This window comes from Helianthus annuus, chromosome 13 (genome assembly GCF_002127325.2).
Source record: "Helianthus annuus cultivar XRQ/B chromosome 13, HanXRQr2.0-SUNRISE, whole genome shotgun sequence".
Lineage (NCBI taxonomy): Eukaryota > Viridiplantae > Streptophyta > Magnoliopsida > Asterales > Asteraceae > Helianthus > Helianthus annuus.
In genome coordinates, this window is record NC_035445.2 from 144,367,937 (window position 1) to 144,394,053 (window position 26,117).

The 26,117-nt window shown below is 36.3% G+C and overlaps 3 protein-coding genes across 3 annotated transcripts; all 3 read right to left on the minus strand.

The window, feature by feature from the left end:
* Nucleotides 1-2,403: 2,403 nt before the first annotated feature.
* Nucleotides 2,404-5,845, minus strand: LOC110899608 (bifunctional dTDP-4-dehydrorhamnose 3,5-epimerase/dTDP-4-dehydrorhamnose reductase). Its single transcript, XM_022146493.2, has 2 exons — nucleotides 5,295-5,845; nucleotides 2,404-3,024 (listed from the first exon to the last, which is right to left on the minus strand). Exons 1-2 carry the CDS (start codon nucleotides 5,802-5,804, stop codon nucleotides 2,569-2,571), a joined length of 966 nt encoding a protein of 321 aa, XP_022002185.1. The 5' UTR covers nucleotides 5,805-5,845; the 3' UTR covers nucleotides 2,404-2,568.
* A 2,008-nt stretch (nucleotides 5,846-7,853) lies between these two features.
* LOC110899607 (NAC domain-containing protein 71) lies at nucleotides 7,854-9,914 on the minus strand. Its single transcript, XM_022146492.2, has 3 exons — nucleotides 9,420-9,914; nucleotides 8,527-8,804; nucleotides 7,854-8,440 (listed from the first exon to the last, which is right to left on the minus strand). Exons 1-3 carry the CDS (start codon nucleotides 9,574-9,576, stop codon nucleotides 7,952-7,954), a joined length of 924 nt encoding a protein of 307 aa, XP_022002184.1. The 5' UTR covers nucleotides 9,577-9,914; the 3' UTR covers nucleotides 7,854-7,951.
* Nucleotides 9,915-19,841: 9,927 nt separating this feature from the next.
* Nucleotides 19,842-25,882, minus strand: LOC110899606 (protein phosphatase 2C 29). Its single transcript, XM_022146491.2, has 4 exons — nucleotides 23,949-25,882; nucleotides 21,903-22,016; nucleotides 21,144-21,408; nucleotides 19,842-20,377 (listed from the first exon to the last, which is right to left on the minus strand). The coding sequence occupies exons 1-4, from the start codon at nucleotides 25,734-25,736 to the stop codon at nucleotides 20,253-20,255; spliced, it is 2,292 nt and encodes a 763-aa protein (XP_022002183.1). The 5' UTR covers nucleotides 25,737-25,882; the 3' UTR covers nucleotides 19,842-20,252.
* Nucleotides 25,883-26,117: the final 235 nt, after the last annotated feature.

Here is a 26,117-nt window from a genome sequence, read left to right on the forward strand (position 1 = left end):
CCTCACTAGTAATCGTGAGGGGCATGAAGATCTCCACGAAGGCCATGAGAGAAAGTAGTTGTTGGGGTGGGAGTTGCATTGGTCATTTATTTTTAAAACTGAGGTGTAAGGTGGTGATGAGCATCCACATAGCCTTACTAAGGCTATGTGTTGTGAAATAACTAAAACCTGCTGCCATATCGTCACCACGTCACTATAACATAAAAATTTTTGCAATAACTATATATTGTGGAATAATTTTTTTTAGAAAAAAGAAGAAATAATATGATTGATTAGAACCCCCCCCCCTTTCATCATTAACGCCACCATTGGAATGACGATGGTTGTGGTTGGTGTCGCCATTAAAAGGGGGCGTAGGTTAACTATCAAAATGGTGATGTGGCTTAGGCGTTAATGGACAACACTAAGCATATAATATTACATTTATTCAACGAGATTCTAAGATAGTTAGCCAATAATTCTATTTGCTAAAAACTTAAAAACATATTATACATTTAAAATGTTACATTTTTATTAATATAAACCATATTAAGAATTTTAGTTCTCTTTTAAATACAAACTAGTGTTTTTCAATGACGCGCGTTGCGCGAAAGGTATTGGTGTTTTCGACCGACATCATTCTTCAAACGATTCGAGATAAACGATGCGTAATCAGCCATATCCGGTATCGTGGAATGTATTAAAAAGGGAGCAATTGGACGTTTGGATGCTGGGCTAGGTGTTTCTTGGAATGCCAACGGATTGCTCGGGTCAAAACCACGATTATGAGGATTCATTTTTCGTATTGTGGCTGGATGAGAATTTTTTTTTAAAAAATAAGATAGAGATGATTATAGAAGAGGTTGAGTAGTTGTGGTAAAAAAATGAATAGAAGTGTGAGTATTTATAGTGAATAATTTTTTTTAAACACATAGCCGTTGGCCAACGGCTAGCCCAAACGGCTAGTTGTCTTGGCCAATGAGATCCCGCCATGTCATCTTGATAGCCTCGTCCAACGTCCGGGCTGAAACCCCCGCCCAAGGGGCCACGCCGAAACACAAGCCCACCCGGGATGGTGACTTGGGCGTTTGTACCCAACCCACGCCACAACCCCCGCCCCCGGGCTGAAACGCCCGCCCAAGGGGCCACGCCGAAACCCAAGCCCACCCGGGGTGGTGATTTGGGCGTTTGTACCCAACCCACGCCACAACCCCCGCCCCATACCCCATATTGTAAAAAAATGAATAGATGTGTGAGTATTTATAGTGAATAAAATTTTTTTTAAACACATAGCCGTTGGCCAACGGCTAGCCCAAACGGCTACTTGTCTTGGCCAATGAGATCCCGCCATGTCATCTTGATAGCCCCGTCCAACGCCCGGGCTGAAACCCCCACCCAAGGGGGCACACTGAAACCCAAGCCCACCCAGGGTGATGACTTGGACGTTTGTACCCAACCCACGCCACAACCCCACCCCATACCCCATATTCTAATATACCATAAATTCACTGTTCATGAATATTGCCTATGTTGCTCTTTTTTAAAAAAATGAGATTCTTCATTTTATTGATAATGATCATCTTGGGCATGTGGATGTAGTTAATAACTGAGATTCTTCATTTAACAATACCTGCCAAAATCAAAATAAAAGAGTGGACATAATTCATTCTGAGTCTTCTGTTGAAGAGTCAGAGGATGACAAGTTGTCTCGTATTTCTAATGAATATACTTGCGTATAGCCATCAAAAATATACCATAAATTCACTGTTCATGATAATGATCATTGTGGACCTTTTTTAAAAAGAAAAAGGTACCCCACCCAAGGGGGCACGCCGAAACCCAAGCCCACCTAGGGTGATGACTTGGGCATTTGTACCCAACACACGCCACAACCCCACCCCATACCCCATATTCTAATATACCATAAATTCTCTGTTCATGAATATTGCCTATGCATGCAACTATTTGCCCAGATAGAATGTTTTCGACATAAAGTAAGGTCCACAATGTCACAACAACCTGAACCACCTGGAACATTACAATATTTTTTTTAAAGGCAAGGAACGCCATACCAACCACCGTGACACCGGACATTGTGATCAAGGTCGACTACTCAACCGCCACCAGCCCCTTGGCTCTCCCAGATGCGCGGAAACCCGACCTTCACCCGCCCGAAGGCACGACAATGGAATAATCGGTAAAACCTCGCCTCTTATCCAAGACGAACTGGCGCCATCCGTATTCGCCCTTCACCTGAATGCCGCAGAAAATAATGAGAGTGGAAATCGAACTTGGGTCACAAGGAACACCAAGTCTTTTCCCAACCACTCCATCTAACCTTTAGTTCTATCAATGTTTGGTATATAAAACATAGTATACCACACACATGATCCAAAACCTTATATGCAAATTCACATGACCAGATGCTTATCAAACTATCATTTCCAACAATTTTATTAATCAAAACAATCCAGAAAACAAAACTCAAGAAAAATACGCAATTTTATCAAAGACCACCTTGTCAATTTGAACATACACCAACAATATCATCAAGAAAACGCGTAACAAGCGCAACTTCAAACCTTACGGTTAGGCTGCAATGGGTGTCTTTCGGTTTGGCTCAAACACATACTTCACTAGTGATTCTTTGATCGATAAGAGCTCCGGAAATTCAGTTTTCAACTTGGTGGTGTCGAGCTCGTTGTTGCTTCTTGGTGCGATGATCACTTTTGCTTGCTCCTCAAGATTGAAGTTCTTCCACGTGTAACTCGGGTCAATGTACTCGCGATACAACTCCAAGACCTCATTGTGGCTAACACAGCCCGGATTTGTGAAATTGTAGATCCCGGTTAGGTTTCTTTTAGCCATTTCTACGGAGATTGGGAGGAGTTCATCAAGAATGGTCATGGAGTTTGGGATGTTGACCACTTTGTCATAACGACTTATTTTCGTGATGAAGTTTCGTGGGTTTGTAAGATCTGAAGATATAGGCATGCGAACGCGTAATGTGCATACGTTATCGTAGTTTTTGAGCAATTCTTCCACCTGCGGGTCAAACAACGAGAAGGTAAGGTTTGACTTTTATCAAGACTGTTAATCGACTCGAATATGCACATCAAGATCTTGGATCTACCACATCGATAAACAAATTCAAACAAAAAAAAGATATCATAAAAATAATAACGCATCAAAATGAATCATTTCATAAATCTTCAAGATGTGTACTAAAGTTCAACAAAGTGAAACAAAAATACCAAGTCTTGTATTTAGCAATTTTGTAACATATATAACTAGCAAACTGGCTTAAAAATATCCTAAGAACACAAAATTGTCGAATGCGTATTAACGTATAAAAGAAATAGAAGATTGAAGCAGATACCCAGTCTTTATCATCTTCTTTAGGTAGCCGACGCTAGAACATAAAGTATAAATCGAAAAAAGCTTAGATTTCTCTTTCGATAACACTTCTGGAACTTAGATCCACCACATTTTCCATCTAATTCAACACAAAATCATCACAAAGGCTAGTGGCCAAAACCGAGCCGGTTCACTAGTTGAACCGGGGTACTAAAAAGTAAAGACCAGATTGCATCAAATCAACTTAAAATTTAAAATTTTAAAATTAAATAAAAAAACAATAAGGTAAAGAAGAACCTCAAACCTCAATGTCCAACACATAAACAAGTTCTAACATTATTCAAGATCTTAGATCCATAGTCTTATGATCAACAAACTCATACAAAAATATTATAATTCATAACACCACAAAATTATCACAAGGGTCATTGCACAAATCTTCAACATTGTCTTAAAGTTTAATAATAAAAAATCTTGAATCTTATATCATGTTTTCCTACACTGTGGCTTCATTCTTTAGTGGGTCTTAGATCATAGCTCTAGTTTGAGTTGAAGAAAATGACCCAAAACATAAAAGTGTACCACACCTTAGATCCACACCATTTTATCAACAATTTCACAAAAACACAAAATTGTACCATTGCACAAATCTTCAAAACAATACTAAAGTCTAAATAAAAATGGGATCTTGATTTTTTTTAAAGTATAAACCAAGTCTTTTGACTTTCTTTCTCATATTTAGTGGGTGCCAACGTTATAAGGCTATAGGGTGTGGGATGGCGGAAGGGCTCGAGGAGCCTACATGGCCTTCGGCCTTCCCCAGTTTCTTTCAAAAGAAATTACACAAAATAACATAAAAACAACACAAATTCATCAAATGGGCATTGCACATATCTTCAAAACTGTACTAAAATCCAGTATTGTAAGAATCGCTAGGCGCTAGTTGGGCGAACAACACAAATTCATCAAATGGGCATTGCACATATCTTCAAAACTGTACTAAAATCCAGTATTGTAAGAATTGCTAGGCGCTAGTTGGGCGGTGGGGTACCGACTAGCGATTAATCAGGATTAATAGATATTAATCAAAATTAATCGGATCAAGATTTTAATATGTATTTTTTTGTTATATATATACACATACGTTTTTATATGTAGTTTTCTAAAGTAGACATGTTTTAATCTCTCATTGACACATTTTTTAAGTAACTGGAAGGAATATACAAGGTTTGGTCGAAATTTGCCCAGTAAGTGTCTGGCCAAAATTTGGCCAGAATAGCACCACCGCCTAACAATTAATCGGCCATTAATCGGTGAACCTCCGATTAGTGATTAATCGGCAACTAATCGGACTCTAGTAGGGATTTCTACAACCATGCTAAAATCAACATAAAAATGAGATCTTGAAATTAAAAGGCTCATTCTATACACACCCCCCTCCTTCCTGATTACACCCCCTCTTGTGAGAGGAAAACTGTCGGTCCCACGCAGGCCCCACCTGTAAGTATGTGAGAGGAGGGGGGTGAAAAAAGTAAATAGGGGGTGTAGAAAGTAGCACCCAATTAAAATAACCAAGTTTTGACTTATTTTTTTCTCATATTTGGTGGGCCCCAATGTTCTTACAAATATTACTTGAAATTAGGCACAAGATTCTACAAAGACCAATGAGAGTTGAAATTTATCTTCAAATACACATCAAAATCCTAGATACACCCCCAATTTTTTCAACAAAATCACACAAAAATATCATAAAAACTAAAAAACACAAATCCGTCATATGGGCATTGCACAAATCTTCAAAACTATACCAAAATCTAAATAAAAATAAGATCTTGAAACCAAACAAACCAAGTATTTGACTTTCTTTTTCCCAACCCAATTTCAAAAATCACACCAAATGAGCATTGCACAAATAACCAAAACTCAAATAAAAACAAAATCTTTAACTAAAACCTTACCATAGCTTTAGTCTTGGAATAAAACGACCCAACAAAATTCGGACTATCCTCCTCCTTAAACCCGACACCCGACCCGAGTTCATGCTCCGAATCATACTCAAATATACACCCAGTAGCACAATTAACCAAAATCAACCCCTTTTCACGACACACATCAGCAAGAGTCAACGTACCAACAACATTAGTTCTAATAGTCTCCACTTTGTGAGACTCACACCAGTCAACGTTCGGCCGGCCGGTGACTCCGGCAGCGTTGAACACGTGGGTCGGGTTCACGGCGGCAATGTCGGCGATGAGGGTGGCGCGTGACTCCAACCGGCCGGAGCCGTAGGTGTAGTTGATGTTTTGGGATTCGCAGATTTTGCCAAGTAGACCGCCGATCCAGCCGGTTCGACCGTAGATGAGGAAGTTTAAGGGTAAACTGGTGGATTGGGAGACCATGTTTTGTTTTGGTGGGGTGGAGAGAGATGGCGAGTTTGTTGCCGGTGGAGTGTGGGAGTTATAAAACATAGGAGTGAGAGATTTATGGGGATGGAGATTCGACAAGTGTGTGTTTTGTTTGTGTAGTTTAGTTTAGTTTAGTTGTGTCGGTGTGTAATAAAATGCAATGTTTGTGTTTTGTTTTGTTTGTGTTGTTTAGTTTAGTTTTGTCGGTGTGTAATAAAATAAAATCTTGAATATAAGGCTACTCGGTACTGCGACGGCCGTGGCCTGTCTAACCTCGTCGACGGTCTTCAACACCGTTTCCTCTAACCCGCCGTCGTCCTCTTCTTCTTGGCCTAGACGTTGCAGCCGGCCCTCCACCTCATCACTTTAATGCCGTTCAACGGCTACTTTTAGAAAAAATCAATTTATCGGCTACTTTATAAAAAAATTAATTATTTTACCTTTAAATACACATCTTTCACCCCAATTTTTAAACCATTTCAACACAAATTCTCTCTCAACTTTATAAAATTCTTCACTTTTTTTTTTTAATTTTGTTTGGATCCATACAATTCAAACAACCCGAATCCAAATCCAAACCCAAACGTTTTTTCGGTACCCGATTACTATCCTACGATGGATCCGAGTTGGTCGTCTTGCCAAAGTCCCTCTACGCGTTTCTAACCAACGACGTGCCAACTAACCTAAAATGGTACACGTCGATTTTAGAAAATAAATGTCAAACTTTTAAAGTTGAGCCAGATAAACATTAAAGTCATAAATTAATAAATCATTTTATAATTACTCATCATTTAAAATTCATTGACTCTTTTCGTCAGATTGCAAGTCATGATTCAAGACAACAAATTTTAACAACTCATCCTAAGGTCATGCCTACCGTAAACTAATCTTATCATATTTTTTTCTTCTCCACTTACCATATTTATCCTTTTAGTTATTTCCCTATCATATTGTCCTTATCATGTGGTTTGTTATTTATCCTTCCTTGTTTCATCATTATATTTTCGTCATCGTAAAACCACATAAAGGGTAATCTTTGGGTCATCAAATCTCACATGGTTAGCTATGCGTATCGAGTAGACTGTTCGCAAGAAAGCCCATTACACCCGACTAAGTGAAGGAGCACAAAAGCAGTTCAGTGACGTCATTAGATGTCATCCGTAAACAACATCAAGCAAGTACTTCACACGTGTGGCCTGCATTGCGTGCCTTAAATCCTTGCAAGCGTACAAACACCAAATCTGTGGGCGATGGATCCATCTTAAGGTTCATCCATTGTTATTAATTCCATTATCACTCGTTAACATTCCTTTAGTATTTTAAAAGCCCCTTAACGTGCACGTGGCTTAACGATTCAAACTTTAGTTTTGGATTATTTTTTAGTTGAAATTATATTTATGGATTTATAGAGTTAATTAGTCAACACGGTTGAACTGCCCCGTACAACTCTGTTCAACCGGTTAAACCATTTCTAAGTCTAACCCGATACGATTAAAATACCTAATTTTTTAAAACATTAGTCAAAAGTCAAAACACCTCAGAAGTTTACCTATGTGGCATGTGCTATGCCCAAAGTAATACTTGGCCCATTGGGCTAGAAATCATAGACAGCCAACGGCCCAACACTAGATCCATGGTTAAGTGAAAATATGAGTTATGATATTTGATTTACAAAATTCAATAGTTTCTATCAAATACACAACAAAATCGAAAGTATAACTTATGAGTTTACAACAATGGCAATCAACGGATGACACTCGGATAAGAATGTTCAAATGATAAGAGTGAGCCAAAGGTGTTTTAGTAAAGTCAAAAACGACGATATTAACTAAAGTTGATGAAAACAAATAAATGAATAATGATATGCCATCCACACTACTACAATAGCTAGAGAGAATACGTCCATTAGATGAAGATTACACACTCAAATAACTATAAGATCTATATCCAAGCAAGAACTTGCATTTTTTTATTCTGTTATTGGTAGCTTACTAATACTGTATTTTAGTACTCTTTGTCCCTATGTTGTTTAGATAGATCCCTTTACTAGCCGTTTATCTGTCATATGACTTAAATAACAACTACAACTATCAATTAGTTTAAATAACTTAATTAACAACCACAACTATCATGGCAATAGAGTAACCAAAAAGCTTATACAAGTGATTGTTACTCATGGGCAATTTTTGTATTCTACAATTCTACATGAATTAGAACTTGTACGAAAACTGATCGTCGTTTCCAAATAATCCAGTTAAGCTTTGGCTACTTGAATACGGTGACAAGTAGCCAAATCGGTTTACATCATCAACAAGTTCAACTTCCTCTGTATAATTCGAGTACGATGAACTTGGTGAGATCTCAAACTGCTGATATGGTTGCAATGGACTTGTCGGGTTTGGAACCTCGTTTTGTGTCAAATACCCAAAGTGCCCTTCTTGTCCTTTTGATGAATCAAGAATCAAATCAGGTGAGACCCAAAACATCGAAGGACTCTTAAGGCCCGTTGATGAAGTCGGTTCATTCTCTAAAGTAGTCGCTTTCTCATAAGACAAAAGAGGACTCGATAAACTACTCTCGTTACACAAAGGGGCGCTTGTTTGAGGAACCAACGGCTCAATGATAACCCCATTGGCAGTACTTCCAACTTCCTTTGTTAACTCGTTCCTTTTCATCACACGACACAAAGCAAACGGTCCCTGCGATTCCAACTTGTTATTAAACTTATTATTACAAAATCTTTTAACAAAAAATTGTTAAAATGCAGGTTTTATGGAAGTGTTACTTGAAATATTGGTGCCCCTCTAGAATTATCATCACATAACCGAAACTCGTGCATCAGCCAATCAGTTCGATCACCTAATGGTGCTCTACCACGATAAAAGACGAGGGTCTTACGATAGCCGATTAAAGAAGACTGGCACATCACTTTTCGGTCTTTGCCTGTGGCTTTCCAGTACCCGGCTTTTGTTGCTCTATTTGTGCGTGATCCGTTTGAGTACTTGCGATCGCGTGGAACGAAAAAGAACCACTCCATATCACGCGTTGGAAGGAAAGATTTATCTGTGATTAACACACTAATCAGAAGGTATAATATGATTAAAGAACTCTATTGTTGCTCTTAAGATAAAAAGAAAGATTCTGCACCATGATCATGGGTGTAAACTAGCTGCACTTATATGATCCCGAGCCCAAGCTCGAGCCTAAAAACAAGCTCTTTAAATAAACGAGTTCGAGCCTGAGCTTCACTTATCAAGTTCGTGTTGGCTCATGAGCCTAAATGAACCTATTATATATATATAAATACATATTTAATAAAACATATAAAATTATGATAAAAATAACTGGTAATTTATGTTAAGTTATAATAAAAATTTATAATTATAAATAAATATAAAAAATAACTATAACTAATAATTTAATTAATACATGATAAATGAGTTGGGTTTGAGCTTGAATAATTACTCACGAGCCAAGTTCGAGCAGAACTAGAGCTCTTATAAGCTCAACGAGCCTAGCTCAGGCTTGACTCGGCCCGTTTACACCCCTAAACATGATTATGGTGTAATAAAGTTTCATAATCTCAAGCTTTAAAACAAATGAGTTCACTGAGGCATTAAAACAAACACCTTGCATTCATTAAAACCTTCAAAACTTAACCCAAAAACTGAAGCTTACCAGGCAACTCCCATGGATCAAACTTGTACAATTCGATAACCGGAATCACTTCAAGTTCAATTTCAAGCCCTTCGACCTTCCGTTTAAGGTAATAACCAATCAATTCTTCATCTGTGGGATGAAACCGAAACCCGGGTGGCAACAATGCTTTGTCCATTATCTCCAACTCAAAAATAATCAATCTTTTACAGAAAATTTGGAACAAAAAGAAGATTTAAAGTAGCTGTTGAATATCTGAAAGATCCAAAAATAAAATAAAAAAAATTCAACACAAGATTTGTTTTCAAGAATTCTTGTTTTGTTCAACAAGATCATCTTTTTCAAAAACTTCAATGGATTCTTGAGGATAAGAACCCTCACTCACCACCCAATAATCAAATTCTTTTAAATTTATGTAAAAAGATTGAATTTTGTAAACACATGAAGCAAAAAAGATGAAAAATTTCAAGATTTTGTTGATGAAAATTTTGTGGGGTTTCAAGATTTGGAGGTGTAAGATTGTGGTGCAGATGGGTTTTATAGAAGATCCAGATTTTAAAATTATTATTATTATAAAAAATAATAATAAAGAAATTTGAAGATAAAAGTCCTCATAACTACCTATGGGTTCACACCTAAACGGTTATTCCCGCGGAAAAGCATAGACAGCATAGTAGCATGGTGGCCGTTGAGTTTGTTTTATATCTTCTATTGCATAATGTACAATTGACTTAAGCACGATAGTAGCATGGTGTTGTTTTTTGAAATTTGTTTATGGGCGAAGAGTTAAATGTCATTTTAGTCTATGTGGTTTGAGTTATTTTGTCAGTTTAGCTCAAAGGTTTCATTTTTTGCATATGGGTCCAAAAAGGTTTCATCATTGTCATTTTAGTCCATTGGGTTAACTTTATACATTTACTCTGTTAATGAGAAAAGCAATTCTGTCATTTTATATGTAATTCTGTTAACTAAAATGGCTGAATTACCCTTTTTTTTAACAGAAAAAAGAGTAAACTGTCAAAATGGTTCTTAGGATTTGGTCACTTTTGTCACTTTAATCCAAAACTCAAACTTTTTGAATCTGGGTCCCCTGTGGTTTCAATTTTGTTTCCATTTTTTTTCCAAAAGTAAAATCTGGTCAGATTTCTCATTTAACATTCAAATTTTTTTTCTTTTTCCTCCCTTTTTAATGAAGGGCAAAATGGTCATATTTTTTTAATTGTTATAATAAAACATTAAAAGACCATTTTGCCATTTATTAAAAGTGAGAAAAAGACCAAAAAACTAGATATTAATTGAAAAGTCTGACCATATTTTGATTTTGGATGAAAATGGCAACAAAATTGAAATCACAGAGACACAAATTCAAAAGGTTTGAGTTTTGGACTAAAGTGGCAAAAGTGACCAAACCTCAGGGACCATTTTGGCAGTTTACTCAAGAAAAAATGAATTAAGTTAACCTAGTGGACTAAAATAGAAACGGTGAAACTTTTTTAGACTCACAAATGAAAAATGAAACATTTTGATTAAACTGGTAAAATGGTTCAAATCACAATAACTAAAATGGCATTTAACTCTAAATAAAATTTAGAAGAGAAATTCTTTTGGTAATGGAATAAGGTGGTGGTATTACAAATGTTTTACGTACCTATAAAATTATGTGTATTGCTACTATATTGTGTCAAACTATGTATAATGATGTGTCTATATAAGGCTATCTCCATCCACAAACCTTGTCCAACCATTTTTTTTTAATAAAAAACTAATTTCTCTCATCCAAATATACAACCCAACCCAACCCAACCCAACTCAACCTTTTACTCACATTCACAACTAGGGCTGTTCATGAGCCGAGCCAGGCCAAGCTCGGGCTCGGCTCAATTATAAACCGAGCTGGCTCGGCTCGGCTCGGATTTGAAACCGAGCTGAAAATCTAAGCTCGGGCTCGGCTTGGTTTTAAACCGAGCTAGCTCGGCTCGGCTTGGTTTGGCTCGATTTTATAAAAAAAAAAAACTAATATATACCTCTTAAAATTTAATAGCCTAAAATATTCAATAATTTAAAAGAATATATTCAAAATAAGTTCAACCTAATACAATTCAAACCAAAATCAAGTTTAACAACGCAAAATAAGTTTTAATTTCAATAAAATACAATATTAGTTCATTAGTATGGTAATCAATTTTCAAATATGCCATAAATATCAAATTACAAACCTATATACATGTAAATAATAATCAGTTTTTTTGTAATATATTATAATGTATATAAAATTAAAACTTATTATAAGTAAAATAATTCGAGCTAAACCGAGCCGAGCTACAAAGCGAGCCGAACCGAGCCAGCTCGGCTCGTTACGAGCCGAGCCGAGCTAGGCTCACTTTCTAACCGAGCCGAGCCGGCTCGGCTCACTTTTAAACCGAGCCAAATCGAGCGAGCTTTTTCCGAGCTAAATCCGAGCGAGCTCCGAGCGAGCTCCGAGCCGCGAACTTTTTGAACAGCCCTATTCACAACCAACCTTTAAAACATTTTTTATTAAATATATAGTTTTATAAGTATTATTTATCCATAAAATGTATTAGAAATAATTAAAACAAATATTTTCATTTAAAACCGATTTATTTTAAACGTAAAATAAATAACAACAATATAAGAAATTTAAAAAAAATACATACACAAATATTTTTATTTGAAACCGATTTAGATAATAAAGTTATCGAAAAAAATCTAACGAACCAATAGGATCTGTACATGTGGAAAAACAAAGCTAATGCATTTTTTATATATAATATTTTTAAAAAATATATATTTTTTGAATGAACTCGATTTTTAATAAAATTTATATCGAAATGTTAAAAAAAAAGTTAAAGAAGAACGTGTTTTCAGATTTTTAAAAAAATTAAGTATTAATAAGTTATTAAAGAAAATCATGTTTTATGTAAAATTAATTGTTATAGAATAAAAATAAAAAACTTAATAATATTTCAACCATTGTATGGTTGACAAGTGGCCTTCTTTAAATTATTAAAAAAATAACAACCAAGGGTTGTGGCTTCAACCTGGTCGAGGACTTTTGAGGATTTTTAATTTTTCTTTTTCCACTTATTTGGCAACAACACCAATTTTGTTCACCGATGGAGGTAGAAGCATGGGTCCAGCGCGTCAAACTTTCGCAAGTTTGGTGTGTTATTATAAGGTGTTTTGAGACACGAGTTTTATATATGTGTATCAAATGTTATATTTGTGTGTCAAAAATAATTACAGCAGTTAATCATTTGAGACATAAATAATTTTTATACATGTGCATCTGATTTCTTAGATTTGATTAATTGTTGTTGTAATTAGTTTTGACATACATGTATCTAACTAAGCATCTATCTTATTACAACCATTCATCTCTAAGTTCATCACTTAATTCGGCATTGTAATGAATTCTAATGCACATAAATATAAATGATGTGTATAATCTATTACAACCGTGTGTCTAACAATACAAATTTGATGTATAGAATCATATCATAGTTGTTTCTATCAATCATTACTATTTGTTTTTTTAGCTTTAGCGCTAAAAAGAAAAAGCCTTTCATACTACCATTGAAAGAAAACGAACATAAAATGATATTAGATATAACAAATAGAGAAGAACACATCCTAATTTTGTGATATAACCTTTCCTACATAATCTTACATTTTTGCTATAAATGATATAATGAATCTTATACTAAGTAAGGACACTTACCAAAACTAAGATTGACAATATTTTTTAATTAACTACAAAATATTATATATTTCATTAAGCCAAAGAACATATACTATATTTGTTTCGTAAATGATATGGTGGTATAACTTTGGAGAGACGACTTTTTTTTAACGGCAAGAATGACGTGTCAACTACTGTGACACTGGGTGTTGTGACCAAGGTCGACTACTAGATCGTCGTCAGCCCCTTGACTCTCCCAGATGCGTGGAGACTCGACCTTCACTCGTCTAAAGGCACGGCAGTGGAATAATCGGTAAAACCTCGCCTCTCATCCAAGACGAACCAGCGTCACCCGTATTCGACCTGGATGCCGCAGAAAATAATGGGGAGAGTGAGAGTCGAACCTGAGTCAAAAGGAACACCAAGTTTTTTTTTCCAACCAATCCACCACTACCTCATTGGCTTCGAGACGACTTAAAAGTTGAAAGTACCAATCAAATTGGACAAAATTCCTTTTTTGCCCTTTACCGTGTTATTAAAGCTCAGAATCTAATCATTGTCATCAACCAAAAAGTATTTCTTCAGTTTAGTGGCCACATTTTGGAGTTTGGTTTGGACTATCAAATCCTTATTTCCAGACCCATAATACCTAATTACAGAGCAACACCATTACAGTGACTTGTATTTTTCTTCATTACTAGATGTACATCATTCTGGATTTAGCAATCTTGTCTCTGGAAGATGACAAAATCGGTTTTTTTTTTTTTTTTTTTGGTGATAACATGAAGCTTGATGATGACAGCTTAAAGCTTTTGGTTGGTGATCTTCTTTTTTAGTTGATTAGTTCCCATTTCATACATGCTTTTAAGTCATCAACGTGTTTAGAACTCTTAGGTGGGACCGAATTGTTTTTTTAAACGTGATGTATACCATTTGAAGATGTTAAGGAAGCCTTAATTAACCGTAAACAATCATTAGTCAATCTAGTTATCCGTCTTAAGTTTTTGCCCGGTCTTTTGATTTGATCCAAAACTAGAATTTAAGATACACATAATTAATTAATTAGACCGACTCGTTAACCTAATTTACTTCATGTTTTAGGCTCAAAAGAGGGAAAACAAAGGGATAGTGTGTTGTTGTTTAGCGAGGCGTACCCCAATCAAATGACCAAACGAATGATAAATCAAAGATCGATTAAATTATTAAATTTATTTTTCGTGGTTTTTTTCTCTGGTTTTGTTTTTCCTCTACTCGAAGATGTCGATCCACCTCAGTCATATGATTGATTTTAGAATTGAGGAACTGAAAATCAAGGGCTTTTTGTTTTTCTTCCTTAAACACGGTTAGTCGATCAATTTTTGAGTCTAAATTATCAATAGTCATTTTGAATTGATTAACGTTGTAAGTTGGTTTGTTTTTCCCTCAACTATTTCTACCAGGATGACGAACACTTCCTCCAGGATTTCAAACTCGTCATATCCGTGTCATTTAGATTAGTTTGAGAATGCACTTATATATGAGATGAAAATACTAATTTGAAAAATAAAATACAGGGAAATAGTTGTTTATTATTTAAGCACATTCCAACAAAAAAAAATGCTATGAAAATGTTTATTATAATCCAAAAATTAGATGTCCGTTAATTATTGTGTTGGTGTGAAATGGGTTAGGAAAAAAATGATGTTATAATCGGGAGATGAAAATGACTGAGATAAGCCTATCCTTCTCTTGTTGGGGCCAATGTTGGCTCATTGTCTCTGAAGCCATGGCCCATGGGTCTCACCCTAATTAACGGCTGGTTTATGCTCGTGGCTCTTTAAAATTCAACCCAATTATACTAAGTGGACTCATGTCATTTTCTAATGTTATTTTCAAAATTCAACCCGTTTGTCTTTTTTTAGGATTGTATTATGATCATACGTCTAGAAACAACAAAATTGAATTGTTGTTAAAACAAAACTTTATATGTTTTTATTTCTTTAGTGCGTGAAGGTCCTCATGCTCAAGATTTTTTTATCGCTATCCCGGTTGAAGGGTTAGGACAATGTATGTCTGCAGTAGAATCCAGAGTCATTCTCAAATACCGGTTGATGATCTCTATGTACTCGGAAGATGAAACCTGCCCGATATGCCGTAAAGCTTGTATGGATACAGAGTCATTCTCAAATACGGTGAGCACGCAGATCATTGTAAAGAGCTCCCTCGGCATGACTGGGTACGGGATGTTTTGTAGAACATCCTGGGAAGGGTGAAAAGAACCCCCATCGGGCCCTAACTATAGCGGAATATTTTCGAGAGAAGAGTTGGGATTTCTGCTAAGAAAGAGGCCCTATGAATTTCCTCACGGACTCTATGAAAGGGAGATCTACTCTGCGACAAACGGATCTGCTCGTCTTTGGCTGGGCTAGGGGAAACATGTTTGTGTGGACCTCATGGGGGTTTCCTCTTTGGTTGGTTTAAGGGAAAACGGGTTTGTAGCTGGACAAGCAGCAAGAAAGACAAAATCAAAGAAAGTGGATAAGCACGCTAAAGCTTGCGCAGAGAACCAGCATATCTTCGTCCCTTTTTCCTTTGATACATTTGGCTCCCTAACGCCAGAAGCTATCCACTTCTGGATCAGGGTCCAACGGGTTATCCACAACAATTGTCCAGTCTGGGTTTGCAATTTAGAAAGAAGTGGCGGCACAGCTTGTTGTCCGTCTACCTTCCGTTTTGATGTAACTTGACAAGTTTTTTAGTGAAATATAAACTAAAGTTTCATGTTTTAAAAAAAAAATTATAAATAATATTATTAACCGCGTCATACTTATACTTTATAAGTTACGAAGACTTTTTTTTTTTGGCTTAAAACGTAATCGAGTTCATTAGTAAAAATAGTATATATTTCTTGTTAGGCCATGTGTAGTCATAAAGTCCTTTTGGGGGCGTTATGCGACATGTGGCATGACACGTCAGCAAGGGGCTTTATGGGGCGTTATGCAATTTGAGGCCGTAGTCATAAAGCCCATTCGTCATCATTACTAAATTAATTTAATTTTCATTTTTTTAATTAATTTATAAGTTTTATAAAATTAAAAAACATTCCATTAAATAAAAAACAATACATTAAAATTAAAAAAAAAGTTAAAGAAAAAAAATTACACCTAAAAAATAAATTTATTCTTCGGTTTCATTTTCGTTCTCTCCTTCTTCCTCTTCGTTTTCTCCAGCATCCAAACCTACGTCTTCAAAGTTCCCGTCTTCGAATTCCTCAACCTCTTCTTCCTCGGAATCTTCGTCGTGATCACTGTTGAATCGAATTGGGCGAATCGCCCAAGCATGCTCAACCAAATCCGCCTTCAACGTGTTATGTATTTCTCTAGATCGCAATAGTTGAGCATTTGCGAGTCTCTCTTCCATTGTCGCTTGGGTTCCTTCGACTAAATCTTCGGGAATATAGTTTTGGCATATCGCTCTTCCATCATCCTCAATGATCATATTATGCAAAATGATGCAAGCATACATGGTCATTCGTATTCTATCCTTATGCCACATGCGACAAGGATTTCTGAGAAAATGCCATCGTTGCTGTAGAACCCCAAAACACCTCTCGATATCCTTTCTCGAAGACTCTTGTAATTTTTTAAAATACTTTCTTTTTTCATCGAACGTTTCAGAAAACGTTTTAACAATAATCGAATACTCCGGGTAGATACCATCGGCCAAGTAGTAGCCATGCTCGTAATCGTTCCCGTTTGCATGATAATACGCGTAAGGCGGATGTGACCTTTTGAATTGAGGTGAAGCCTAGATATCCTCGCGCGTCCATTCTTTGCTTAAAGAAATCATACCTATTTTCCAAATCATTATTAATGCGCAAAAATAACCTTTGGCTCATCCGAAAACGACGTCTAAAAACATTCGGTCCGTGAACCGATGTCGCATCAAAATAGTCTTTCATCAAACGCTCGTTCGCGGCTTCACGATCTCGCAAGATATAGGTGCGTCGCAAGATGGGTCGTGGAGGGGGAGTAGGCCGAATGTGCTCAAATGCTTGTATCACAAAAGTACATGCACTCGTAACCGCTTCTTCCTCGGCCGCGTCTTCGTCGGGCGAAAAAAAATTTCGGTAAATTTCGGTGAAAGAGTCTTCCGACGGGGAACCCATTTTTTTGAATAAGGTAAGACTAGCTTCAACACTTTTTTAAAAATATATAGAGAATGAGAGTTGGAATGTATTGATTTGTAAAAAAAATGGAAGAGTAGGAATGTATTTATAGTGGGAAAATTAAAAAAAACTGATTTTTTTTTTAATATATGACCGTTTGACAACGGTCAAAAATTCAAAACATCCATCGAATAACGCCGCGAAAATAATAACGCTGTGAATTTTTTTTTGGGCATAGCGCCCTTCGTGTTGGTGTGGCCGGCGCCATACTGGCGCTATAGGGGCATATCGCGCCCCAGTACGTATGCTCTTAGCACATATTCGGTAACTTATCTATCACTATTTTATTAAAGTAACTAAAACGTTTTTCTAATACAGATATAGTTCTTACATATCACTGAAAAAAAATAAGCTTCGTTGTCTATAATGGATTAAAAAAAGATATTATACAAAAATTCATTGTCAAGAATTAAAGGTTGATTTGCATTATATTATTGTGTTTACAATTAATTCATGATTAATTTCATATCTTATAACAATCATTAAAAAACAAAAAAGCAAATTTATTGGATTCAGAAAGAAAAAAAAACAAGGTTTAGTTTAATATATAACAGAAAATACTCAAATGTTGTGTTAAATTACTATATTGCAAATGCATTCCTTAACGTGTTACTAACTTTTTATCAATTATTAATATTAATTTAAATAATATAACAAAAAAGTACACACAAATGTTTCTCAACATGAAAACATGTGGTCAAGAAAACCAATAAGATTAAATTAAAAAAAAAATCAATAATACATGATCAAATCAACAAGAAAATATAAGAAATCAAAAAAATATAGTATGTTGATTATAATATAGGACATATGATTTAAGTTTTGTCCACATCGTAGCATCCGAAGTCACAAATATTTGACTTTGAAAGAAAAGAAAGGTGACAGCATCATTTAATTTTGTTTTATGTAATTATGCAATGCATAATTTAGAGCATCCCGATAGGGCGCTTTTTTGTCCGTTTTTAGTGTTGAGGGAGTCTTCGCTCTTAGAACTCGTGGTCATCGTCCATATACGTTCGTGGAGCTCCGGGCGGGCTAGCATGGAGTTTTGGTGGGGTCGGGTTTAGATTTAACATTTTCTTAAGAGTGAATTTCAAGTTTTGTCCTTTTATCTTTATGTCACTTTGCAAGTTTTGTCCTTTATGTTTAAATTTGACGAGTTTTGTCCTTTATGTTTAAAAATCAAGCACGTTTTGTCCTTTATGCTTGATTTTTAAGGACAAAACGTGCTTGATTTTTTAAACATAAAGGATAAAACGTGTTTGATTTTTAAACATAAAGGGTAAAACGTGCTTGATTTTTAAATATAAAGGACAAAACTCGTCAAATTTAAACATAAAGGACAAAACTTGCAAAGTGGCCTAAAGATAAAGGACAAAACTTGAAATTCACTCTTTTCTTAAAATTATTTTCTCACATGTTATACAGTGAAAGTGTAAAATACAATATTGTTTAATGTACGAGCATACGCTGTGAAATTACGCACGTTGTGAAATTCAAAACTCCAATCACGCATGTTAAAAAACCATAATTACGCATGTTATACTTATGTAATGAAGCATGTTATAATTATGTAATGAATCATGTTATGGTTTTCAACATGCGTGATTATGTCTTTTCAACATGCGTAATTAGGGTTTTGAGTTTTACAACGTGCGTAATTTAACAGCATACGCTCATATGTTAAGGAATATTGTACGTTAATCGGCATCATGTTATATAAGGTTCTGAAATTAATTTGTTAATAAAATTACACTAATTGTATTGCAAGGTAACCCTTTTTATCTTATAAAAATGAACAAAACAAGAACCTAAAGTTTTATCTAAAAACATCTTTTGGTATTTGATTATAACATTCCCTTTATGTTACAGCAGGAATTTGGTCACGCATAGTTCGGGCCATGACAATATTTGCACGGTACCAGCACTCATAAAGCAATCAATCAATAGAGAGTCAAAAAATTAAAGTTGTGATATGCATAAAAAGATAACGACACATGTTTTCTATTGCTCGAAAACCATAAAAAATAAATACCGGTTCCGATTATACCAATACCGGTACCGATGTTCGGTCGGAATCAGTTTGGTTCAGCACAACACTGGCATACTCATTATCGCTTACAATACAAAAAACCATCATGCTTTGAATACAATTTCGTCTTTAACAAAATTTATACCAGAATGCTGAGAGAAGATTGACACAACTACGTATTCAAATTTTTTATTAAAAAAAAGTTAACGAAGTAACTTATAAAAGAAAAATCAAATCAGCTAAAAATTAAATAGGTTAAAAGCGTATGTCATTATTTATAGTATAAAAGTTATTTATAGTATAAAAGGTGAAACTGAAACATATAACAACAATCATACCCCTTATTCCACAAACTAGTTATTTATTATAATTTACTTGATTCTTCTTGCAATTGAACAATTTAGCCCCTCCACTAAAAATAAGAATTTACTGCTCTTAATGATATATTATATTTGATTCAAAAGTTATACCACTAAAATACTAATCCATTTGGTAGAATAAAACAAACAAGAATGTAATACGCATCTGATTTTTTTTAAAAAATCTACTCAGTTTGATCAATTACAACCTTCTTAGGTTAAGTAATGAAACAACATTTCCCACCTATGAACAAATCTAACAAAAAAACCGAAATCATAAATTAAAAAAAAAAAATCCATTCTTTACCAATCCCATCACCAAAATTAGAAGAAAAGAAAAACAAGTCCCTTTTTGTCAAGAGCATTTACCTGCACATTTCCTCCGGTTTCAACCAAGCTCAGTTCTTGATCGATACACGCCTCGAGTTTGGAACGTTTCTTGAAGTACACGCTTCGAGACCAAGAATTCTGAGACCCGACATGAAGTCTCTACTTTGTTTTGTCGGGGTTTGCCTTGGGGTCATGATGTGAAATTATGTCCGGGTTCGATGTGGTTTTAGAGATATTTTCCTGATGATTTCCAAATTCGTCCTTCTAAAGAAACGACCATGACTGTAACATCGTCATGGTATTTCCGGCGGTCGCCTTGTGGGATGTCGAGCAATTCGTGCAAATCCATCCCTGTTCGGAGATCAAGAAATTATCTTTTTAATAGAAACAACTAAATACATCCGACTCGTGTTATATATCATCCACTCGTCAAGGAGTGAAATTAATAAAATTAAAGGAGTTGACTAAACTGCAAACGGGTCAAATAGGCAGAAGTATTAGTATAGCTTTTGTAATCATATTAAATATATTAATTTGTTAAGAGTAAAATGCCATTTTCGTCCCTAAGGTTTGAACAGTTTTGCAACTTTCATCCAAAGGTTTATTTTTCCACATCCGGATCCAAAAGGTTTGAAATCTTGCCATTTTCATCCCGCTCGTTAACTCCATCCATTTTTCTCCGTTAAGTCAGAGGTATTTCTATCTTTTCTTGTTAACTTAAAGGGCAATTTGGTCTTTTTCAAGGGTATTCGGTATTTTTACATAAAGCAAAAAAAGACCAAATTGCCCTTTAAGTTAGCAAAAAAGACAGAAATATCCCTGACTTAACGGAGAAAATGGATGGAGTTAACAAGCCAGATGAAAATGGCAAGATTTTAAACCTTCCATATGCGAAAAAACAACCCTTTGGACGAAAGTTGCAAAACTGGCCAAACCTCGGGGACGAAAAATGACATTTTACTCAATTTGTTATAATTTTAACAAAAAAGATAGTGGAACCAGAAGTGTTGGTCAGTCAACCCAGCCCGACCCGTTTGACCCATACTAAAAGTTGGTCAGTCCATGATGATTAAAGTTTAAACGACAAACATAAGAAGATCATAAGAAAGAAGATTACCAGCTTTCTTGGCTGCGCGTAACAGAAGCTCTTCTATCAGGTGCTGAGCTGGATCACCATCCGGAAACTTCTCCATGAAGCTATCGACATGTGAAACGACTTCCTGATTGCTAAAATACTGATACAAACCGTCTGACGAAAGTACCAAAAACTGGTCTTTTTTACATAGTTGATGGTGTCTAAGAGAAGGTACACACGATATGTAGGGTGCATTTCCAATATACTCGTTGCGAAACATCTCAAGTAATGAGTCATTCCATTTTGCCTGAAACATTAATGTGACAAAAATTAACTTTAATGTCATAAAAGAATGTGTGTGTAGAGGTGCACAAAATAACCGGTTAGATAACCGTAAACAGTAACCAAAACCGTAACCGGTTAATGGTTGATCGAGGAGCAACTGATTAGGGGTTATTTTTAACACTAGCTTAGTAACCAGTTAGGGATTTTCTTAGAAATAACCAGTTATTTTTAATTGGCTTTTAACTGATGTATCGGTTAACCAGGAAAAAAACCGGAAATTTTTTTTTTTTAATACCGGTTAATAAACCGAAACTAACCGGTTATTAACTGGACTGGTTAAAGTGAATAGCCGAACCAGTTAAAGTAATAACCGGTTAAAGAAAAGAAAATGAGAAAATAACCGGCGGTTAGGTTAAACCGAACCGGTTAAAGAAAATAACCGGTTTGTGCACCTCTATTTGTGTGTGTGTGTGTGTGTGAGAGAGAGAGAGAGAGAGAGAGAGTTAAGCAACAAACCTGTTTAAGAGAACCAACCCCAAAAGCACGAGTAACCTTAAGACGACCTTTGACTCTATCATTGACGATACAATGATCGTCATCCGGATGCTCGTTCTTGATTCTAGTAACTTCCTGCAAAAGTAATAAGATTTCTGCTATAATTTCGGATAATCTCTGGTATATTTACTTATTTAGACAATAGACATAATAATTAAGGCGATTTCTGATATTATGGAAAATCTCTTGATTCAAGTCAAAGGGGTACTTGACGTGTTTCCATTTAAGCTAGTTTCTCTTCACCAATTTCGCTCGTTAAGAGATAATAACCCAAATTGACCCGTTCATAAGTAAATGGGTCAAAATTACCGGATTATGCATGCATATGAGTTCACTCATCAGAACTTTTAGACAAAATATATACTCTATATACAGTAAAAGTGTAAAACCTTGATCTTTTTTGGAGTCGCAATAAGCACACAGCTCTATGGCAAAAAATGTCCAGTAGTTGGTTGATATCAGTTATATTTGCTCCTTTAAATTGCATACAGCACGATAAAATTGACTTTTTCTAGTGCAACTACTTTTTATAAACTAGATTAAAACTGACCCTACACTTACTGACATGACATATATTCCAAAGAGCAAAGACAATACTTCTAATGAATTTCTAATTCGGTGTGCTTGACTGCTGGCTTTCTCTCACATAAGGTTTAGATAAATAGGGGCTCTAAAAATAATAGACTTAAGGGCCTGTACTCCTCGAACAGTCATCTTCATAGCACATTACTCAAAAAAAAAATTAATGGGACGAAAGAAAAATTGGGTAAAGATAAGACAAGAAACTATGGACATGTGTCATGGGTAGTAGAATACATCCCAATGGAAATAAAATTTCAAGTGATCATGTAATCGGAAATGCTGAAATGTGGTCCAAATGTGAGTCATTTACCAATATTGGACTTGCAAGCTGTATCTTTCCTCCTAAGATCCATGGTAGGGCTGCAAACTAACCGAACACAAACAAGGCCTTGTTCGTGTTCGTTAAGGAAATAAATGTGTTCACAAACTGTTCATGAACACTTACCGAACAAGATTTTCTGTTCGTGATCGTTCATTAAGGAAGTGAACGTGTTCATGTTCATCTGTGTCCGTTTGTTAATTTTAAGTAACAAACACAAACATACGTACATGAACGGGAACGGAAACAAACACAAACCAGCATATTATAATTTTTTCATTAGTGAGAACTTTGAAGTACTTAAATACAATATTAGAATTAAAAACCCTAATGAACTATGTAACACAAACGAACATAAACGAACATGTTACTGCACATTCGAACATAAATGAATGAGGTGGCCTCTGTTCATGTTCGTTCATTTATCCAAATGAACAAAATTTCTTGCTTGTGTTTGCAAGGTTTAAAAAAACGAAAACGAGTTTCGAGGCGTTTTCCCTTCGCCTCAAGAGGCGTAAGCCTCGAGGCGAACCGAGGCGTAAGCCCGAGGCGGAATTAAAAAATAAATATAAAAATTATATATCTTATAAAAATAATAATACTAACTAAATTCATCATCAAAATCATCGAAAACACTCATAAAAAAGGCATAAATTGCTTAAAATTGACACAAAAAATCAAAAACATCAGAAACCCATGAGGCGCAGCCTTTTTAGCGCCTCAGCCCCTCTGAGGCGCACATACAATAGAAACCCCATGAGGCGTGCCTCATAATCGTTTTTTGGGCGTTTCGCCTTGAGGCGCGCCTCGAGGCGCACGCCTCAACCGTTTTTTAAAACCATGTGTGTTTGTTCATTTAGCAAACGAACGAACTTCACTGAACGATTCACGAACTGTTCGCTAAACGTTTGGTTCGTTTACACAGCCCTATCCATGGATACTAGATAGTTTGCTTAGTTTTCCAAAATCCAAATCACCGAACTATACGATAAAGAATTCAGATTTCAAGAACTTCCCTCTTTTTTAAATAAACAAGAACATTTAAACTGATATATCATAATATAATTAAGTTTAATTTAAAGATCAAGTCAAAAGTCAGAACTTACTTCTTCAATGCTTGTGCTATGATCAGTCGACAGTTGCAACGCGGTCAACCTCTTATCGTGAGCGTGCCCCTCGTTTTCCGTACAATTTTCCTTTCCGTCTGCATCAATGGATTCTTTAACTACATCCTCAATGACCGTCCCACTATCCGTTGTTTGAGATAGAACAGCTTCTTTGGTTTCATCATCTTGCGCAACGATAGCCCGACTATCTCCTAAATTCATCACATACACATCCTCGTCCCTCATCAAAACAGCCAGTAAACACGAACCCATAAGCGCAAGCTCAGGATATTGATCCATAACCTTATCAGTCATATCCAGATACTCAAACTCCGTTACTTCTAAAGCCCTTGACATTGCTCGCAAAACCTGTTCATGGTCTACCGGACCGGTTTTTTTCTTCCTGCCGTTTTTAACAACATTATCTGTCTCCTCTACTCTGGTTTCCGCTTCTTTTTGCTCTTTGGAATCCAACCCGAGTTTCCAACCGAATAATTTACTACCCTCCTTATGCTTAGTAAGCCCGTTTCTTAATTTTGACAGAAGAAATGACCGGTGGTTAGCGCCTGAACTCGTTTTGCTTATACTGAGTGCATCATCCACTGAAAACGCAAACCGTTCGGAACCGGAAAGATCAAGTCCATCTCTAGGTCCTTCCTCTGCAAGATATTCCCATAAGCGTTTCCGTCTAGTCACTATCTCTTCTCCTCCTGAACGAAACGAATCATTCTTTACATCCGTTGCTTCTTCTTGTAATTGTGCCGAACAGGATTCAGCTGGAGCAGGAGCAGGAGCTGGAGCGGGAGCTTGAGCTGCATCATCTAAATCCCAAAACAAACCTTCGAGTTCTTTATACATAGCCTTATACAAATTCCCCATCAGAAACTCGGGAGCATCCGGACCGTTAAACCCATCGTAAATCCCGACAAACAACCAACCATGCTCTTCCGAAACCACCACGTGCACCCGATCCTCACCAGCTTTCCCTAAAGCCCACTGCACATCCCTATCATTCTTCACATCTGATCGCTCCACCCCTCCCTTAACCGAACTCTCCTTCCGTCCGACAAAATTCCTAACAGGAACCACCCACGGCCGAGGAAAATTCCGATTAAACGCCTTCCGAATCCCATTAACCGACCTCTTCCTCCTCTTTTTAACATAACCACCACCATTCAACGGCGCAGAGAACGGCACACCGTTACTATTAACCGAATCGGAACCGATATTCATACTCGAATCCAACGGACCAGACAAAGCCCCTCGCTCAATCGGTCCAGACATAAAAAACGCCCTCTCCATCTGCCCTACCGCTGCCCTAGCCGAATCGCCTCGCGGCAGCGGCTGCAGCGGTAGAGCACTAAACGAAGACGTACTCTCAAATCCACTAACAATATGACTACCACTAGACCTCACACCACCGCCAACACCAACACGATTAACATCATCATCAACAATATTATCTAATTTAACAACAGTTACAGGAGTTAAACTATTCGCACTTACAGAAGCACCGGAAATGGATCTGAAACCTGTCTCCGTAACGCCGTTAACCTGGCGTGACCTAGATGAGGATTCCGGCGAGAATCGGAGCGATTGAGAGGGCGAATTGAAGCGATCTGAGTGTGTAGGTGAGATAAAGCGAGCGGAGGAACGGACGTAACAGAAGGAGTGACCTAGGGTTTCGTCAAGAGGTTCGGCGGCCGTGAAAATGAGGTCCGGTGAGTGGTTACGGCGGTGCTCAGCCGGATTGAAGCAGGGGAGGAGGTGCGAGAAACCGCCTCCCATCACATTTGAGGAAGAAGATGAAGATGAAGATTCATGAGAGTGTCGACCATTATAGAGATATAGTGTGTATGTATATGTATAATGGTGGAGTTGTTTGAGAGAGAGAGAGAGAGAATGTGACCTGGTGGAGTTGAAAAAATGAAGAGAGATGAGACTTTGGTGTTTAAATAGGAGGAAAATTGTCGTCAGTGAAAGCAACTTTTATAAAATTATTATTGACGAATTTTGAAAAATAAATGCAAGTTGAGTTGTTCAATTGATTTTTGAAAATTCAAACTATGAGACAATCACTCCTATGTGTAATGGGGCTTAAAAATTAAACATGTAGTAGTATAATATTTCTTGCAATGGTTACTTAATTATTATTTATTTTTTTTTTAA

What these genes read in the sequence shown, in the direction of transcription:
- LOC110899608 (XM_022146493.2), bottom strand. Translation starts at nt 5,804, where the DNA reads ATGTTTTATAACTCCCACACTCCACCGGCAACAAACTCGCCATCTCTC. An exon ending in ATTCCAAGACTAAAGCTATG is followed by an intron (nt 3,025 to 5,294) that starts GTAAGGTTTTAG and finishes TTTGACCCGCAG; the next exon opens with GTGGAAGAATTGCTCAAAAA.
- LOC110899607 (XM_022146492.2), bottom strand. Translation starts at nt 9,576, where the DNA reads ATGGACAAAGCATTGTTGCCACCCGGGTTTCGGTTTCATCCCACAGAT. An exon ending in TGATCCATGGGAGTTGCCTG is followed by an intron (nt 8,805 to 9,419) that starts GTAAGCTTCAGT and finishes TGTTAATCACAG; the next exon opens with ATAAATCTTTCCTTCCAACG. An exon ending in GAGGGGCACCAATATTTCAA is followed by an intron (nt 8,441 to 8,526) that starts GTAACACTTCCA and finishes TTGGAATCGCAG; the next exon opens with GGACCGTTTGCTTTGTGTCG.
- LOC110899606 (XM_022146491.2), bottom strand. Translation starts at nt 25,736, where the DNA reads ATGGGAGGCGGTTTCTCGCACCTCCTCCCCTGCTTCAATCCGGCTGAG. An exon ending in GGGTTGGTTCTCTTAAACAG is followed by an intron (nt 21,409 to 21,902) that starts GTTTGTTGCTTA and finishes TTAATGTTTCAG; the next exon opens with GCAAAATGGAATGACTCATT. An exon ending in ACGCGCAGCCAAGAAAGCTG is followed by an intron (nt 20,378 to 21,143) that starts GTAATCTTCTTT and finishes ATCTCCGAACAG; the next exon opens with GGATGGATTTGCACGAATTG.